Source organism: Phocoena sinus, chromosome 19 (genome assembly GCF_008692025.1).
Source record: "Phocoena sinus isolate mPhoSin1 chromosome 19, mPhoSin1.pri, whole genome shotgun sequence".
Lineage (NCBI taxonomy): Eukaryota > Metazoa > Chordata > Mammalia > Artiodactyla > Phocoenidae > Phocoena > Phocoena sinus.
Window position 1 is genome coordinate 6934894 of NC_045781.1, and position 18991 is coordinate 6953884.

At 57.6% G+C, this 18991-nt stretch overlaps 3 protein-coding genes across 3 annotated transcripts; 2 read left to right on the plus strand and 1 right to left on the minus strand.

Moving 5' to 3' along the window:
• The first annotated feature begins 1664 nt into the window (after window positions 1-1664).
• On the plus strand, window positions 1665-12345 carry SLC17A7 (solute carrier family 17 member 7). Its single transcript, XM_032613624.1, has 12 exons — window positions 1665-1861; window positions 6011-6263; window positions 7198-7316; window positions 7603-7717; window positions 7797-7884; window positions 8153-8239; window positions 8333-8475; window positions 9127-9276; window positions 9451-9583; window positions 10244-10354; window positions 10552-10679; window positions 10910-12345. Exons 1-12 carry the CDS (start codon window positions 1800-1802, stop codon window positions 11201-11203), a joined length of 1683 nt encoding a protein of 560 aa, XP_032469515.1. The 5' UTR covers window positions 1665-1799; the 3' UTR covers window positions 11204-12345.
• Window positions 12346-12670: 325 nt separating this feature from the next.
• Window positions 12671-15081, minus strand: GFY (golgi associated olfactory signaling regulator). The gene is given in 6 exon segments (XM_032612219.1): window positions 12671-12870; window positions 13326-13445; window positions 13448-13498; window positions 13772-14175; window positions 14177-14503; window positions 14648-15081. Coding segments are annotated over 6 exon segments (1536 nt in total).
• Window positions 15082-17579: 2498 nt separating this feature from the next.
• Window positions 17580-18375, plus strand: PTH2 (parathyroid hormone 2). Its single transcript, XM_032611817.1, has 2 exons — window positions 17580-17701; window positions 18201-18375. Exons 1-2 carry the CDS (start codon window positions 17580-17582, stop codon window positions 18373-18375), a joined length of 297 nt encoding a protein of 98 aa, XP_032467708.1.
• The last annotated feature ends 616 nt before the right edge of the window (window positions 18376-18991 follow it).

The window sequence follows — 18991 nt, forward strand, 5'->3', positions numbered from 1 at the left end:
GCTGCTGGGCCCCCTTCCCACTCCTTCCTCCTCACCATCTGCTCCACCTTCACACCTGGCCCGGAGCCGCGACCGCCGCCTCCGCACCCAGACCGGGGATTCTGCCACCACAGGGTGGCGCGTGTGGACGAATCCGCGGGCTACTCCTCCCTCAGACTCTGGAGTCCGAGCCCCAGGCTCCCTCCGCCCTCTGACCCAGGAGTCCCAGACTCCAGCCTCTCCTCCCTGGCAATCCGGGGTTTTCTCAAACATAGGCAAAATTGTGACACTCAGAGGCCCAGCGAGACAAAGCTAGAGGCTGCGGCGGGCAGCGGCTGCCGGGCCAACCCCTTCCGTGGCGCCCGCCCGCCGCGCCGGCTGCTCCCTCCCACTCCCTCGCGGACCTGTGTCACATCATGAAAATTTAATCCCAAATGTATTTTTGGCCAGACCCAGGGAGGCAGTGAGGAAAGGAGCACCCTCCTGGGGCCTGGATCTGGCGTCGGAGAGAGGGGCTGGCGGCGAAAGCAGCGGGACAGGACCTGCCAGCGGGCTGGAGACAGGTTGAGGTTCAACCCCAGAGGGGCGGGGCTGGAATTCAGGGGTGGAGTAAGAAATCAGGGGGCGGGGACAGATCCCGGGCGGGGCGGGGACAGATCCCAAAGGGTGGGGCAGAACTCAGGTGCGGGGAGAGGACTCAGTAGCTGGGGACAGAACTCACGGACGTATTCCTGGTGCCGATTCCAGAGGGTGTGGGCAAAAATCAAAGCAGGGACAGATCCCAGGGGAGGGGACAGAACTCAGGGGTAACGAAATATCAGAGGGGACACAATTCAAGGGGTGGGGACAGAACTCAGGGTGGGGAGAGAACTCAAAGGGCGGAGATAGATCCGAGGCTAGGGAGGGAATAATGACCAGCAACTGGGGGTGGGGGGAGTATAACTATAAGGGATGAACTCAGATGGGAAGGAAATCGGAAATGAAGGAATTGGAAGGGGGGATGCGCCTAGAGGGGAAATAGAACTGGAGGGACATGAAATTCAAAAGAGGAAAATGGAAACAGGTGGATGGGAGTCAAGGGCGAAGAAACTGGATGGGGAAGAACTAGAAGGGACAATGGGTGTATCGAAATGGGGCTTGGAATCTAGGGAGGGGGAAGGAATTCCCTGAATGAGAAAAGAACCCTCTGAATGAGAAAGTTGGAATTGAGGATATGGTGGCCTGGGGATGGAGGGCGCTGGGCAGGATGTGGAACTGAAGGGCACAGAAATTCGGAGGGATAGGGCTGGGAGGATGAAACGCAAAGGAAATTCAGAGGAAGATGAAGCTGTAGGAGATGAAAATGCGGGGACGAAATTAGGGGGAATGAATTGGGGGGAGCAAATCTCAGATGGGGAGGAGAGAAAATCTTGGGTAGAAGGAGCTGGTGGGGGATGGATGAGAGGGGAGTGACTCCGGGAAGGAACAGAACTGGGGGCGATGCAACCCAGACAAGTGAGTTCAGAACCCAGAGGCGTGGTCTTGGAGTGGAAGGGCGGGGCAAGAACCGGCAGCGGGAGCTGCGAAAGGTGGGCGGGATTAGAATACAAGGGGCCGGGTCTAGCATGGATGGGCGGGGCCTCTCCTTGCCCCACCCCACCCCCGACGCTGAGTCCAGTGACAGCCCCCAGACAGCCCGCACTCGCAGCCTCCTTCCCCCCGAGCGGAGCTGCGGGGCCGGCCGGGCCGGGGCGGACCCCGGGTACCCGGACGCGGCCGCCCGGGCCCGCGGGCGGGGGGATCGGCGGGGGGGGGAGGGACCAGCAGCAGGGGCAGCCACCATGGAGTTCCGCCAGGAGGAGTTTCGGAAGCTGGCGGGTCGTGCCCTCGGGAGGCTGCACCGGTGAGCACGGTGGGGGTCCTGGGCGGGGAAGAGCACTAGGGTCCGAGGAGGACGCTCATTCCCACCTGGGCGCAGTCGGACAGCTAGACAGACGATACCCATGGGTGGGGGGGCACCCATCTGTCCAGTTTTCTCCCTCAGTCTCCGACGGCACCGCTCTCCCTAGTCTTGACTCATCCATCATTCTTCTGCGCCCCACCCCATCCCAGGCTCTGCTCTTTTCTCTGGGATTATATATCCCCCTCGCTTGGGTCTCTGACTCCCTCCCCCGCTTCTGGGTCTCCGTTCACCTATCTTCTCTCTGGCTCCTCTCTTGAGATCTCTGTTCCTTCTCTCTAGGTCTCTGTTTCCTTTTATCTCTGAGTCTGTCCCGCTGTCTGGCCATTGCTCTCACTAGTTCTCTACAACCCCTCTGTCTAGGTCTTTGTCGCTCTCTCTCTGAATCTCTGTCCCCCAACTCCCTGCCCTAGGGTCTCTGACCCTCTCCTTTGGGTCTCTGACCCTCTCTGGGTTTTTATTTCTCCACCCCGGGTCTCTCCATCTCTGTGTGTTTGTCAGTTTCCATCTCTCAGAGAGTTTAATCTGAAGCTAAATCGGATTGGGGCCCATTGGTCCTTGTCCTTGAGGAGAGTTAAGCTGGGAGGAAGAAGCCAGGGTATCCTGGGTCTCCAGTGGAGAAGGGAGTTGCCGGCCAAAAATTAGGCTCCTGGGGTAAGACAGACTTCCCAAAGGGTACAGGCTAGAGCTCAGAGAGACCTCCTTCCAGCCGAGGAGATGACGCCAGTGACCTGGGTGTCCCCAGAGCAGTCTGGACACCTCTCCCGAGTCCCTCACCCCCAACCCCAGCCCTGGCTCCAAGTCAGAGAAATTACTCAGCTGCGGAGAAGCCTAAAAATATCTGGCCACAGTGCGGGGAGGAGATGGCCTCATCAGTACCATGCCCCTGCCGCCATTCCCTCAGACCCTTGGGTCCCCTTGGCCCACAGCTCTGATCCCATCTTTGATTGACCAGCTCACTAGACCATGCGAGTCCTTCTCTAAGTCTAATACTAGTCTTGCTTGCTGCAGATCACCTCCTAGCTCCAAAGTTACCCCACCCTCCAGTAACGTGAGAGATGGGGAAAAAAGCTGGACAGAAGGGAGGGGGCAGGAGGATGACAGTGATGGGAGAGGGGTGGGGAGATGAGATAACCTCACCCCTTCTTTTCCTAATCTTCCAGCCCCTCCCCACCCTTTTTCTCACCTCCTTTCACGAGTTTCTCAAAATACATCAGTGTGAAGTCAGGAGAGGGAGAGAGACGTGCTGGTGGAGGGGCTGGGAAGGGGGACGGCAGCGGGAGGGATGTGTTTCTCAGGCGCTCTCCCTCAGTCTCCGTTTCTCAGCTTCTCTGTGTTTGGGTTTCTCTCCATCTGTCTCTGCCTTACCGTCACCTCTCTGAGCTGCCTTCTGAGCCCCTACAGACCCCAGAGTTCAGGGCTCCCACCAGGACAGTCACCAAGGGGTTTGAGCCCAGAAGAGCATCTGAATCCTGGGGTTCACTTTGATGGTTGGCGAGAGGGGGGGAATGCCCTGTATTGGACATAACACCCTGATTCCTTTTAATCCTCTAGACAAAGATGGGAAAACTGAGGCACACTTGGAAAAGGGGGGGGAAACAATGGCTGAGTAAATATGGCATCATTCGAACCCAGGTCAGTCTCCCTACCAAGTCTGGGATGGAGGCTGCAGACTTCCTCGAGATGAGTGATGCTGGAGTGGGTGGAAAACTCCCTCAGACCAGGAAACACACGGTAACCCAGGTGACTTGGGACAAGGACAAGGTGGGGGGGAAGGGGAATACAGGAGAGACAGGAGCCAAAATACCTCCTTTCTGAGAGCCAGGCCTTGAGACGGGTGATGCTGAGGGCCAGGAAGTGCTCAGGCCCCATTGCTACTCTTGTGTGTGACCTTGGACATGGTACTTCCGCTTCCTGAGCCTCAGTTTCCTCAGTTTTACAATAGGAAGATAAGGGAGAACCAAAGGGATATAAGAGGACAGAGACCTGGGAGCGGGGAGAGGGGAGTGGACTAAGAATCTGCAAAAGCAGAGGCAGAGACCCAGAGAGGGAGGTTGAGACACCGTTTTCATTTTGGTTACCTGCCTCCTAAGTGCTGCTTTTCCTCACCACCAAGTCCCTAGACCTGAGTTCCAGGCATCCAGAGAGGGAAAGAGACCCCATCCAGCGTCTCCCCTCTCTGTTCCTGTCCTCTGTGAAGCCTTGGGGCCACCTTCATCTCTACATCCCTGGTTCTCTTCTTCTGAAATGATAATATCACCTTGAAGTTCCCTCTTTGTAACCTCACATTCTACTCCTGCCCCCATTTTATAGGTATGGAATACTGAGACTGCCTCCTTCGGTTTAGAAAGCCTTGATCTAAGATCTATGTCCTAGTATTAGCAATGAATATCACATTTCAGGGGCTGCAATCATATCTTGAGTTTCAGAGTCAAATAGCATGTGAGAGCAACCTGGGTCCAATTCTAATCTCATTGGCTGGCCTGTTCTGATGGGGGGGGGCAGTCCCTACCACCCTGTGCTATTCGTTCTGGGGACTTCCATTCCCCTCTCTCTAGCTCTCTGCTCAGGGTCTCATTCCGCATCCCCCCAGGTTCTGTCAGCTCCCCCGTCGTTTTCTCCACCCACCCCCTGTTTCTTAACCCCCTCCTCCACTTCCTTAAGTTCTAGGATGGGGAGGGCTGCTGTTCTCATCTCTTCCACCCGCCTCCTCCCAGACCGTCTGGCTGTTCTTTCCTCCCCCGTCCCAGTCTCCCTCGCCTCCATCTGTTCTAGCCCTTTCCTGGGATCCAGCCCGATCCCCTGGCTGCCTACCCGCCTCGGAGAGGGGCCGCACCTCACAAGTCATATCCCTAGTCTGTCTCTTCTCACGCTCCTATAGTCTCTCTATCTTTCTCTCAGCGTTCTGGGTCTCTGCCTCTATGTTCTCTCTCCTGGGTTTCTGTCCCTACCTGACTTTGGGTCCCTCTCTGGGTTTCTGTCCCTTTCCTTCTCAGGGTCTTTGTTCTGTCCCCCACCTTCTCTCAGGGTCTCTGCCCCTGTCTTATTCTCTTCTTGACTGGATGTCTGTCTCTCTCTGTCTGGATATCTGTCCCCTTCTCTCTGGGTCTCTCTCCTTCCTCTGTGTCTCTGACCCTCTTTCTCTCAGCCTCTGCGCTCCCCACCCTGTCTCTGTAGCCCTCCCTTTGATTCTTTCCACACCTGTCTCAGGGCACCTCTTTCTCCCTGCAGCCTCTCTCTGGATTTGAGGTGGCCCTCCAAGTACCCTATACATCATCACAGACTCAATCCTGGATGCAGAACAGGCGGGGGCGAGAGCCTCGCTGGGGACTGAGCCAATCCCCCTACCAGGGCCATCTGTCCCTTGCCAGGACACCTCCCACCACTCCTCCTCCCTACCCCCTAGGCTGACAGCCTGAACTCAAGGTTCTCCAGGGATATCCAGCTGGGCTGCTGGATTCCAGTGCCCTGTACATCTCTGCACCCCCAATCCCTGGGAATGGGCTTCCAGTGGCTGAATGGAGTCAGCTGGATGTCAGGCCCACAACTGGTGCCTGGAAGCAGGGAAGGGCGTGCCACAGGGTGCCGGGGAGGAGCGGGGACCGTATATATAGCTGACGTGGCTGAGAAGCATCTGTTCTTTTGACACCTTTGCTGAAGCATCTCCTTAGCGCCTTTTGCTTCCTAAAATAGGCTCCTATCTGGAAGAGGGGGCTGGAGAGTGTCTCTGGACCTTGGCGGGGAGGGCTGGGGTCACAGGGTTTTGGATCGCAAAGGGTAGCCTGGGTCTAAAACAACTGAGTCAAGAGGTGACATGGCTGGGGGAGAAAGGAACTGAGGAGTTCCCCACTCGAGTCTTAGGGAGGAAGGGCCTGGGGGTGCGAATTCCTCATCTGAGGGAAATTGAGACCGAGGTCCAGATTCCTGGATCCAGAGGGGGAGAAGGGAGTCGGGGGCTGGACTTCTGGGGAAAGAGGGAGTGCAGGCTTAGAATCCCGGGTCTTGAAAAGCAGATTTTGCCCTGGACTGTTGTGTCATGGGAGGAGGGGGCTGGGGACTGGACGTCCGTGTCTGACCCTTGCTGCCTCTCAGTCTTCTGGAGAAGCGGCAGGAAGGTGCAGAGACGCTGGAGCTGAGTGCTGATGGGCGCCCGGTGACGACGCAGACCCGGGACCCGCCGGTCGTGGATTGCACCTGCTTTGGTCTCCCTCGCCGCTACATTATCGCCATCATGAGCGGCCTGGGCTTCTGCATCAGCTTCGGCATCCGCTGCAACCTGGGCGTGGCCATTGTCTCCATGGTCAACAACAGCACGACCCACCGCGGGGGCCACGTGGTGGTGCAGGTAGCTCAGGGCGGGCGCTACCTCAGGCTGCTGATAACACTGCCCACGCCCTCTGATGACGTCACACCCGCCGACACCACGCCCCTTCCACACCACAGCCTGAGTAGCCCCGCCCATTTGTGCTGCCCCCTCAGCTCCATCTCATCTCGGGGCTCGTCCCTTCCTAAGCCCCGCCCCTATCTAAATGAACCTCCGCCCCTATTTGTTTCAGGTCTCTGATTTCAAAATGCAGACTGCCCGTCATTAGGTTCCCTATGTGTTGCCCCTGCTCCATTTTGGCCCTCCTAGCAACTTTACTACACCTGCGTCCCACAACTGTTCCAGTGTTGCATCTTAGTCCCAGGCGCAACTCAGGCTCCACCGTGAATTTTGATTCTGGATTTTCTGAAGTTCCACCGTTGCTTAAATCCCTCCCCCATCTGCTCTGGTCGTTACCTAAAGCCCCGCCTCATTTCAGACTTTCTCCCTATTTTAATTTCGGTATAGGCCATGACCCTGCCTCAGAAAAAAATTCCTGATTTGGGCTGTGGCCTACCCACCCCTTGTTCCCTTCCAATCAGGCCCGACCCTTTGGCTACTTCTTGTCCCTGCCTAGACCCCATCCTGGTCAATCAGCAAACGGTTTGTACATTGGTTAAAAGTGGAGAAAGAATCCCCACCCCCATATATGGGCCCCTAGACATTCAGAGAAGGGACCCTGAGACAGGGAAACAGGCAGAGCTAGGCTTCTAGGCAGCAACAGGCCCCACTGCTAAGGTAGTGCGGTCCCAGCAACATGGAGGAGCAGAGTTGGGGTAGGTGGCACGAGATCTGATTGGCAGGCGAGAGGGGATCCTTGTTGCTGATTGGATGAGGGACTGTCTGTGGGTGCTGATTGGTGGAGGAGCAGAACCTAGGGCAGAGATGCTGGTTTGATGTGACTTTTGGCCCACAGCAAGCTCAGTTCACCTGGGATCCAGAGACTGTTGGCCTCATACACGGCTCCTTTTTCTGGGGCTACATTGTCACCCAGATTCCTGGAGGATTTATTTGCCAAAAATTCGCAGCCAACAGGTATGGGGTGGGGTCTCAAAGTGGGCGGCAGAGTGTGGGTGGAGTTAGAGGGTTTGGCCTTGCATTTGGGGTCTGACTCCGGGAAAATGGGAGGAGCCTGGGTTCTGGACCGGGGTCCTGGAGAAAGGCGGGGCTTGTGATTGTGGAAGGTGGGGGGGTCACAGAGAAGGTGGGGCCTGGGGCTCGGGGGACGCAGGGCCTCGCCTGCTGTGGGAGGAAAGGGCAGAATCCTAGGTATGGCGGGATAGCTGGACTCTTTTCTCGGACCACGAACTCTTCCTATCAGGGTTTTTGGCTTTGCTATTGTGGCTACCTCCACTCTAAACATGTTGATCCCCTCGGCTGCCCGTGTCCACTATGGCTGTGTCATCTTCGTGAGGATCCTGCAGGGGTTGGTAGAGGTAAAGCTCCGCCCCCTATGGCCCCCACCGCCGTTCTAGCTCCGCCTCTTCTCGTTGACTTTGGCTTTCTCCTCCCTAGGGGGTCACGTACCCTGCCTGCCACGGGATCTGGAGCAAATGGGCCCCGCCCTTAGAGCGGAGTCGCCTGGCAACAACAGCCTTTTGCGGTGAGAGGAAGGGGCTGGGATCCAGCCTTGTGAGTCTGAGGATGTAGGGGGCTGGAGTATGGACTCTTAGGTCTGAGGAAGGAGGGGATTGAGGGCTTGGACTCCTGGGTCTGAGAGAGGAGGGGGCTGGTGACCCAGACTGAAGTATCTGAGGGAGAAGGGGCTGTGGCCTGTGCATCTGTGTCCCAGAAAGGTGGGGGCTGGGAATCCGCTCTATTGCATTTGAGGGAGAATGGGACTCTTTTCCATCCTGTATCATCCCCCATAGGTTCCTATGCTGGGGCAGTGGTCGCGATGCCTCTCGCCGGGGTCCTGGTGCAGTATTCAGGATGGAGCTCTGTGTTCTACGTCTACGGTGAGGGGCCCGGACGCCTGGGTCCGGGTGGCGCTGGGGCAGAGAGAGGCCGGTCGTCACCTCGCTTCCATCCCCCTCCTGACCCCCCCCCAGGCAGCTTCGGGATATTCTGGTACCTGTTCTGGCTGCTTGTCTCCTACGAGTCTCCGGCGCTGCACCCTAGCATTTCCGAGGAGGAGCGCAAGTACATCGAGGACGCCATCGGCGAGAGCGCCAAACTCATGAACCCCGTCACGGTCCGGGCCCAAACCTGCGGGGCGGGGGCATGGTGGGGAGAGGAGAGATATCGAGGCGGGGACGCAGGAAAAAAATGGGCTTTGAACCCGCACTGCATGTAGATCTTGGTGGGCTTACATAGACATTTAGAGGAGACTTGATGGGAACGCAAGGTGGATGGAGCTAGAACCTAGGAGGCGGGGTTAAAGCCCGGAGAGAACGGCAATAGCAGGTGCTGAGAGCAGGGCGAGGTGGCCAGGTGGGCGGAACCACTGATGGGCGTGGTTAAACCTGCCGAGGCGGATTAGAATGTGAGGTTTTGCTTAGACCTTGGGGTGGGTGAGGCTAGAATTAGGGGGCGTAATTGGATGGAAAGAGACTCTTGGGTCCACATTTATGAGTCTCTGAAGGTCATCGTGGTCCCCGGACACCTGCCAACCTGAGGGCCACTGTAGAGTCGGGACCTCTGCATCCCTGAAGTGTTACTGTGAGGCTAGGACGCCAACGTTCCCATGGGGACGTGGTCAGGCTGGCGACCCTGCGTCCTTGGAGGTTTTAGTGAGATCGAGAAACCTGGGTCTCTGCGGGACTATAGTGGGAGCCCTATAGGGACACGGAGAGCGCCCAGCCCTGCTCTCTGTCTTAGCCGTCCCTCCTCTCGCCCACCACAGAAGTTTAACACACCCTGGCGGCGCTTCTTCACGTCCATGCCAGTTTACGCCATTATCGTGGCCAACTTCTGCCGCAGTTGGACGTTTTACTTGCTTCTTATCTCCCAGCCCGCCTACTTCGAAGAAGTGTTCGGCTTTGAGATCAGCAAGGTTGGGCCCAGAAAGGAGGGTGCTGAGGGAGCGGCGGGGGTTGAGGGGGGAAGGAGAGGGACCTGGATCCCAAAGGGTTGGAACGGGGCACAGGGAGGAGCCAGTGGTACCTGAGCCGTGGAGACCCTGGGCCCGTGGCCCCTGAGCCCCCTCCCTGTACGCCCGCTGGCGCAGGTGGGCCTGGTGTCAGCGCTGCCTCACCTGGTCATGACTATCATCGTGCCCATTGGAGGCCAGATCGCTGACTTCCTCAGGAGCCGCCGTATCATGTCCACCACCAACGTGCGCAAGTTGATGAACTGTGGGGGTGAGTGGGGCGGGGCCTGGATCTGGTCTGGGACAGCCTGGGAGGGGCAGAGCGCCGTGGGGCAGATCTAGGGGCCCGGACTCTGGGGAAGGGGCAGAGGTCAGAGGGCGTGCACAGGGGCGCGTCCAAAAAGGCTGAGCCAGAGTGAGACCAGACTTGGCTGGAACAGAATGTCAGGTGGCAGCCTCAGGGGCCGAGGGGTAGAAGGGCAAGGCAGGTATGGCCGTCCAGGTGGAGCAAAGGCGAGACCACGTTGAGTCTGGAAGGACGGGGTCTATACGAGGCTGGCCAGAGTAGGATGGGAACTGGGTGATGAAGAGGGGGGACCTGGAGAGACAAAGGTCAGTGTAATGAATAGGGACAGAGAGGGAAGGTGCGAAGGTGCCTGGGTGGGGCCTGGACCCTGCGTCTTCAGGGCGTGGCCTAGTCAGTGGGTGGGGCCACGGAGGGCCAGGTCGGGGCGGCGAGCCTGTGCGCGTGGTCAAGGCCCTGGCATTGGGAAGGTGAGGGCTTGGTTAGGGCGGGCGCGGACAGAATGGGGAACAAAGCCAGGGACAGGCGTGGAAGTGCCCAGACTGGGGCGAACAGGGGTCGGCTGCGGCGGGAACGGGTCTGGAGAGGCGTGGGGCGGCCTGCGCTCAGATAAGCGGCTCTCTGTAGGCTTTGGCATGGAAGCCACGCTGCTGCTGGTGGTCGGCTACTCGCACTCCAAGGGCGTGGCCATCTCCTTCTTGGTCCTCGCAGTGGGCTTCAGCGGCTTCGCCATCTCTGGTGAGAACCGCCGATCCGCCCCTTGGGGGAACTCTGGTCACCTCTGTGGGGAACTTCCTGGCTCAGGAAGGGGACTTCCCAGCCTCGCAAAAGGTTGACTCGAAAGAGCAAAACGGCGGGGAGGGGGGGAGGTAGGGGTGGGGGAGGAGTCACTCGAGCGAAAATCGGCTGTGACGTCTCCTGGCTCGCCTCCCCAGGGTTCAACGTGAACCACCTGGACATCGCCCCGCGCTATGCCAGCATCCTCATGGGCATCTCCAACGGCGTGGGCACGTTGTCCGGCATGGTGTGCCCCATCATCGTGGGTGCCATGACTAAGCACAAGGTCCGTGCACGGGCCCTGACCCACTTGCCCTCCAAATTTGTGTATATTACCTTCCTGACGTGTATCACCCTCCCTGGGCTCCACCCCTGCCCTCTCTGGGTCTCTTTCAGCCTCTTTCTGGATCTCGGTCTCCCTTTCTCTGGGCCTCCCCCCCCCGCCCCACTCAGGTTCTTTCTCCACCTCCCGTTTCTCTGTCCTCTGACTTCACCTCACCATTGTCCCCTCCCCAGACTCGGGAGGAGTGGCAGTACGTGTTCCTCATTGCCTCCCTGGTGCACTATGGAGGAGTTATCTTCTACGGGGTCTTCGCTTCCGGAGAGAAGCAGCCATGGGCGGAGCCTGAGGAGATGAGCGAAGAGAAATGTGGCTTTGTTGGCCACGACCAGCTGGCTGGCAGTGACGAAAGCGAAATGGAGGATGAGGCTGAGCCCCCCGGGGCACCCCCTGCTCCCCCTCCCTCCTATGGAGCTATACACAGCACAGTTCAACCCCCAAGACCCCCACCCCCTGTCCGGGACTACTGACCATGTGCCTCCCACTGGATGGCAGTTTCCAGGACCTCCATTCCACACATCTCTGGCCTGAGTGACAGTGTCAAGGAACCCCAGTCCTCTCTGTCCTGCCTCAGGCCTAAGAAGCACTCTCCCTTGTTCCCAGTGCTGTCAAATCCTCTTCCCTCCCAATTGCCTCTCAGGGGTAGTGAAGCTGCAGACTGGCAGTTTCAAGGATACCCAAATTCCCCTAAAGGTTCCCTTCTCCACTTTTTCTGCCTCAGTGGTTTCAAATCTCTCCTTTCAGGGCTTTATTTGAATGGACAGTTCAATCTCTCACTCTCTCTTGTGGTTTTGGGCACCTCCCCCTTTCCTTGAACCCCAGGGACTCTCAGGCTAAGCCCTGAGATTACTCAGCCCCGCCCTCCCCTTTCAGAAAAATTCAAGGTCTTCCTCTAGAAGTTTCAAATCTCTCCCAACTCTGTTCTGCATTTTCCAAGTCGGTTTACCTAATCACCCATCCCTGCCATACTAGGGATTGATTCTCACCAGCGTTTCTGAGGGGAAATGGCAGTTTCAAGCACCCCACCCCCACCCCACCCCCCACCCCCCACCCCGCTTCACCCCTCCCTCCACCAGCATATTCTGCTGAAGCACCAAATGCCCCAAGACCTTCTCCCTAGCTTAGCACAATACCTAGGGAAACAACCAAAATGGCAGTTTTAACAATATGCCTCTCTTCACTCCCATGCACTTTTTCTGACACGGTTTTCAGGTCTAAATAGTGGCTGCTCAAGTCCATCAACTCAATGGTTTGAAGCCACCGGCATTGAACTTTCCCATGGCGGTTTCAAGACGCTCCTCTTCCCCCCAATTCCTTGCACTTTATTCTTCTGGGTGGTTTCAAACTGCCCTCATTTTCTCAGTGGCCATTTGTTGCCTCCCTCAGGGGCTAAATGACTCCAAATCTGGGATCCTTCCCATCTCAGATTCCCCTATTTCGGCTTAGAATTTGGGGAACATATATAGGAGAAGTCACAGAATCCCAGGAAAGGGAATGGGGCTGGGGAAAAGGGGTGCTTTTCCCCGGGGCAGGGTTGTGTCTTTGTGTCTCTGTCTCTGTGATTGTAAATCCTGCCCTGCCCCTCTCCCAATAAAATGCTTTGGTGTACACACCCAGTCGTCATTGGCCTTGGGAGTCCCCAACACGCTTCTCCCTGACACCTAGGAGTCCAGGCCCCCAGCCTCCTCCCTCCTCACATCCGGGATTCTAGGACCCCAGCCACTCTCCTCCCCCAGGACTTAGGCCAGAGGAGTTGTCTAGCTGTGGGAACACGTGATTTATTCGTCCTCAGAATATGTTTTCCACTGATATCTAAAGCATCTATCTCTGCGTGTAGGACCCTCTATCCGAGAGGACCCCTATGTAGCAAAGCAGTCCAGGAGGACAGGACCTCTGGGTCATTCCTCCGTCCGGGGAAGGTGCAGGTCTTGAGGGGCTCACACGAAGTTGTTGGGGAGCGTGGAGGGGGAGAGAGGTTCCAGGCGCTGGGGGCGGCCCCCGCGGGGCGGCGGAGGCAGCTTGGGTGGCAGTGGGGGGGTGGGCAGTGGCTGCTTGGTAGCGATGTGTGAAGGGACCCAGGCGTCCGGCGCATAAACGTAGAGGTTGTAGGGGTCCTTCGGGGCGCCCAAATGCATAACTGGGGACAAAGGAACGAGGTCATCCATAGGCTGACAGGGGGCCTGTCCCCTCTCCTGAGCCGCTGGCCAATGAGGAGACAGGGAATAGGATTCCGACCTTCCATTGGAGCGGGGTTTTCGAATTAAAGGACCCCTGAATAGATGAGGGGGCGTGGCGCCCACGCAGAAGGGGCGGGGCCTGCCGCGCTCCTGGAGGGGGAAGGGGCGGGGCTTGTAGGGAACTGCGGCTCCGAGCGTGCGGCAACTCCCGGCTGGGCTGGGGGCGGAACTGGACATGTGTGTGTGAAATTTCAGAAGATTGGGGGGCAGAACCTGACCCTGGAGGGTTCAGGGCTTCTACTGACCTTGGATGGGGACCTGTACTTTTAGGTAGGGCGCCCTGAAGTGCCGGGCGAAACCAGGTTAAGGAAACGTGCAGGCATTCAAGGAGCGGGACGCTACAGGGGTTGCTCACCCGGTTCATCTCCGTTGTTCGGGAGCCGGTGGTGTGTGAAGGGCCGGTGTCGAGCCGCCTGGCGGTAGAGACACCACAGGAGCAGGAAAATGCCAATAAGCAGCCCGGTCCCGGCGAGGATAGGCACAGGGCCCCGCCTGCCTCGCCCGGGGGATGCCCCACCAGGGTCACACCTGAAGGAAGGAGGCCCAGGAACAGCAGTCTAAACTCCTAGCACCCTCCACCCTCAGACCCAGGAATCCAGATGCCACCCTCCTCCTCCCTTGGATCCGGAAGCCCCGGCCCCCAGTCTCTCCTCCCTCAGACCCTGCAGTACCAGCCCTCAGCCTCCTCCCCCCTTCAGACTCCGAAGAGGGGCTTACAGCCTTCTCCTCCTTTCGACCCAGAAGTCCGGCTCCCAGGGCCCTCCTCCCTCAGACCCAGGAGTCCGGGTCCTAGTCCCTCACCAAGCTCTTTCACTCGCTCCACCACGATGATAGTGTTGACTCTTTCACCTCGGCTGCGCCGCTGGGGGGCCCGCAGAGTGACAGGGGCCGGCTGATTGGGGGGCCCTGGAGGAGCAGGGGACCTCACAATCCGGGCTGAGGGAGGAAAGGCGTCGATCCCTTTAGGGCTAGAGTTCTGGGGGACTTTCAGATCAACGGCCCCAGGAGATTCTGAGGTGGGCAATTTAAGGGCGTCGGGCCGGGTGGCTGCAAGGGTTTCTGATTTGGGATTCAGGGGCAGCTCATTTAGGGCAGTAACTTCTTCCTTGAAGGGTGCAGGCGTTTCTGGAGGAAGACTAGTGGAGATCTCAGGATCAGAGGCTGGGAGAATCTCTGTTGCATCTTGGTAGGGGGGAGTGGGGAATTTCAGTGGGGTTGGGATTGTGGCCTACATGAGACGCTGGGTGGGGGGTTTCAGTAGGGTCAGAATGGAGTGTCTGGAGGAATTCAGAATTTGGGGTCCCAGTGGTGTCAGGGTCATGGGTCTCCGGAGATCTGGGGTCACAGGTCTTGGTGGGGTCAGGATTTGGGATCTCAGGGGCTTCTGCATGTGAGATTTCAGTGGAGCTATGTTTGGAAATCTCTGGGGATTCTTGGTGTGGAGTTTGTGTAGGGGCAGTGTTTGGGGTTTCAGGAAATTCTGGGTGTGAAGTTTTGGAGGAACTAGGTTTGGGGGTCTCATGGGATTCTGTGGGTGAGATTTCAGTGGAGTTACTTTTGGGAATCTCTGGGAATTCTTGGTGTGGAGTATGGGTAGGGTCAGTGTTTGGGGTTTCAGGAAATGTTGGGTGTGAAATTTTGAAGGAATTAGGTTTGGGGGTCTCAGAGAATTCTGTGTGTGGAATTTCAGTTGGGTCAGGTTTGGGGGTCTCAGAAGGTTCTGGATATGTCATTTTGGAGGGTTTAATTTGGAGGGTGTCCAGGGATTCTGATATTGAGGTGTTGAGTGAGTTAGGTTTGGGGGCCTCAGGAGACTCTGGGTGTGGGCTGTCTCGGAGGTCAGTGTTGGGAGTCTCAGTGAATTCCAGGGGGGAGGGCTCAGGGGAAACCGCATGAGGTGTCTTGCAGGGCTCAGGATAAGCGGTCCTGGGGGATTCTGGGTTAGGCCCATTGAGAGTGGAATTTTCAGATGCAGGAGGGGAGGGCTGAGAGGGGTGGTCTATCCTCGAGAAGTCGGAACCCTCAGGCGGTGAGGCCCAAGGGGCAGCCTTGGAACCCAGCCAGGCGAAGAGAAAGACGAGAAGCAAGAGGATCGGGCTGAAGGATTTCATAGCTCTGGAATTTACCTGTAGCAGTGGGAGAGCGGGAAGGAAGGGGTTAAAGCCAGAAGTCGCCAGGGAGGCGACGCCGGAGGCCACGCCCACTGGTCTCCGGGTAGACCGCGTCTCCGCCCAGCTCGGGGCGCTGGGTAAAGAAGCCACCTGCAACTCCCTGAAGGCTGTGAGGCGGTAGCCGCCGTAGCTAAGGGAGACTGAGACGCAGGGCTTCTTGGGAGTCGTAGTAAATTTCCTTATCTGTTTCCCTAAGGGGTCCCAGGAAAATTGGGAAAGAAACACACCTTTCCAAGCCCCCAGACCTCCTTGACTTCGGCTTCGAAGGGTGTAGACCTCTGAGGGGAACATGGGATTTCTTCCTCTCCAAGGGCCCTGCGGACACCTTGACTCAACAGTTGTTTACATTAGAGGAAGCTCAGAAGGAAGGCCTGGGGGCTGGGGGCCTGAACGCCTCGATTTGAGGGAGGAGGGGGCCTAAATGCCTGTAACTGGAGGAGGAGGGAGACTCCTGGATCCTGGTCAAGAAGGCTGCTGGGGGTTCAGCCTCCTGGCTCCCAGAGGGTGGAGGGCCCTAAATGTGGGTCTAAATTCTTAATTCTTTAGAAAAGAGAGGCTTGAAGGTTCAGATGCCTAGAATTTTGAGGGAGCAAAGCTTGGAGGGGGGCTGGATTACAGGGGAGGAAGGAAATGGGTGTCTGGAACTCTTGGGTCCTGAGTTAGAAGGAAATTGGGAACCCTGGAGATAGGTGTATAAAGGTCTGGATTCCTCAGCCTTCAGGAGGAAAGAGCTGTGGGGCAGGACTCAGGTCTCTGTTTATTGAGGATGGAGCTGGGATCTCAAGGTCTCAGGGGCTGGTCTGGGGCAGAGATGCCTAGGTCTGTGGTCAGGTGGAGGTGGGGTGGGCGTACACCCAAATGAGATAGTGTCACTTGGGGTTTGGGGTCTCTTACCTGCTCAGTGGGGTCCAAGATAACAACAGGTGAGCAGAGCTGAATGCAGAGATCAGTGAATGCTGCAGAATGGCTCTGGGCAGGGCAGCAGGAGGTAGGGTCCCAGGGGTGCACATGACGCACCTGACCCCCACCCTGGGGATCCTGGGAGCCTAGCAACAGGCTTGAACTTTTAAAGGGACAGAGATAAGGGACATTGTCTCTGGAGCGGGTAAGGGAGTTAGGGACTGGATCATTTGGTGGAGGGATGTGGCCCAACCAAACTCTCCTCCCTGTGAAGCCAGGAGTCCCAGCCTTCTGCCCTCTCCTACACCCAAACCCAAGAATCCAGGTCTCGGGTAGCCTCCCACTTCAAGAGCCAGGAGTCGGGACCCTCAGACCTCTCCCCAGACCCAGGAATCCAGTTTCCCAGAGCCAGGCTCTGTTCCCTCCTCTCCGGGGAACTAGGAGTCTAGGTTCCCATCTCCTGTCAATCAGAGATTCAGATTGCTACTGCCCTTTGGGACTTCCCAACCTTTGCCTACCATTCCATTGTGTAGACAGCAACCCTCTTAAGGGCCAGTGTTAGGGGGATTGGGCCTTATCTTCACAACACCCCCAAGTTCCTCCCCGGGAAGGGCTTGGACACATCCTCAGGGTAGTCAGGGTCCTTGTCTGTCTCTTTCCCCTCTTTGCAGTGTCTCTAAGACTTTCCTGATTTTGCCTGTCACTATACCTGCCTTCACCGTCCCTTCCCCCACACATACCCTTCGCTTTCTCCTACCAACCCTCTCCCCCCATTTCTCATCCTTTCTTTCTGGTTTTCTCACTGTCTGGATTCATCTCTGGACCTCTCTGCCCAGGCTGGCTGTCCTTCCATTTCCTGTCGTTCTGAGTCCTCTTTTCCTCATTCCTCCATCTCTAGCTGGCTCTCTTGGTCCCTTTCCCTCTCTTTTCTCTCTTCCTTCCTTTTCCCTTCTTTCTTCCTCTGTTGCTCCCTTTCTTCCTCTCTTCCCTTTTCTCTGTCATTCTGTCTTTGTCCTTCCCTGTCATGGTTACTTCATCTCTTTGTGTCTCTGCTTCTCCCCATCAGTCCCTCTTCTGCTGCTTCCCCCATCTCTCTTTCTCTCTCTGTGTCTCTGGCTTCTGCTCTGATGGTCCTTCCGCCGGTCTCTATTTTTATCCCTCTGACACACCCCCTGTGTCCACTTCTCTGTCTGTCTCTCCCCCTCCCAATTCTCTTCAGGTCCCAGCTCCTGGTCCCAATTAGTGGGTGGCCGCTAAGGCAGCGGCGGGGCCCCCACCCCCGGCTCCTCATTATCGCTGGCGGCTCCTAATGAGCCGGTGTGGGGGGGTGACCTGGCGCCCCCAGCCCCCCGGTCTGCGTCACTGCCCGCTGCGGGGGTTGTGGAGGCGATATAAGGGGGCTGCCAGCCTCACTGCCGGAACCCACTGCGCGGTAGGGGGCCCCGCAGACGGGCTGCAGGGGGTGGGTGGACGGTGGGGTCGGGGTTCTAGGCCAGAACGCGGGCCTCACTGAGCTCTTTCCTGTCTCTCCACAGGTGATGGAGACCCGCCAGGTACCCAGGAGCCCCCGAGCACGGCTGCTGCTGCTGCTGCTGCTACTTGTGTCCTGGGGCCACCGCACCGCCTCAGGAGCCGCCCTGCCTCCCGCGGGGGTCTTCAGGTACGTAGGACATCCAGGTCTCCCAGGAAGGGTGCAGACTCAGAGAGGTGGGGAGAGACCCAAAGAGAATGGGGAACAGAGGCTCAGAAAGGGGGAACAGAGACCCAGAGAGAGGACAGAGATGGGGGGTGGACAGGGAATCAGCAAGACAAAGAGATACACAAGGATTCTGAGAAAGGCTTTGAGAGACTTGAAAGGAGCCGAAGCAGGAACGGGTTTGTTCCTTGAGCAACGTTTATTGGGTCTTGGTGTGTGCCAGGCATGCGCAGGGCGCTGGGGCCGGACAGGTGCATCAGACTCGGTCTCTGTACTCAGGAGGCTCCGAACGTGGTGAACACAGAGACGGAGACCCAAACAGAGAAACAGAGAGACAGGGGACAGAGACTGAGCCACTCCACAGACGGTGCAGTAACAGGGCTTCGAGTTAGACCGCGGAGAGGACAGGTGGCGGGCGGCGGGCCCGGACACATGGAAACCGCCTCTTTTCATCTCCCGGCAGACTCCACACCCCCAGCCGGGCTTGGGCGGTTCCGGCCACCCCCCAGTCGCGTCGGAGCCTGGCGCTGGCGGACGATGCGGCCTTCCGGGAGCGCGCGCGGCTGCTGGCCGCCCTAGAGCGCCGCCACTGGCTGAACTCCTACATGCACAAGCTGCTGGTGCTGGACGCGCCCTGAACGTCCCGTCCGCCCCACCTTAATAAAGACCCTGCTGTGCGTCGGGACTGCGCCTCCTTCCTGCGCCTCTATGTGTGTGTGTGTGTGTGTGTGTGTGTGTGTGTGTGTGTAGCGGGAGGTTGTGTGTGTGTGTGCACGGGGGCGTCTACCTCCAGTTCCCTCTCTCATCTCTCCCTCTACTCATCCTGTCTCTCTCTGCACTACCGCCCCAGCTCTGTCCTTTCCTCTCACTCTGTGCCTTTGTCCCTCTCCACTCGCATATCTGCTCCCACCCCATCCCCGATTCTGTCCCCTTCTCCTCTTGTTCTTTGTAACCTCCCAGGTCTCTGTCCCCCTCCGAGTCACTGCCCCTTTCTCTGGGTCTCTGTTGCTCTCTGGGTATCTGTCCTTCTCTGAGTCTCTATACTTCTTTTTCACCCTCATGGCTTCCCGGCCTTCTGGGGAATCTCTGTCTCCTCTCTCAACTCTTCTTTCTGCCTAAAACTCTTCCTTCCATTCTTAACCACTTTCTTTTTTCTCTGCCTGACTCCTTCGTGTCTTTTTTTTTTTTCTTTCTTTCTTTCTTTCTTCTTTTAGGTCTTCGTCTCTCTCCCGGCTCTCATTTTCTCTGAATTTC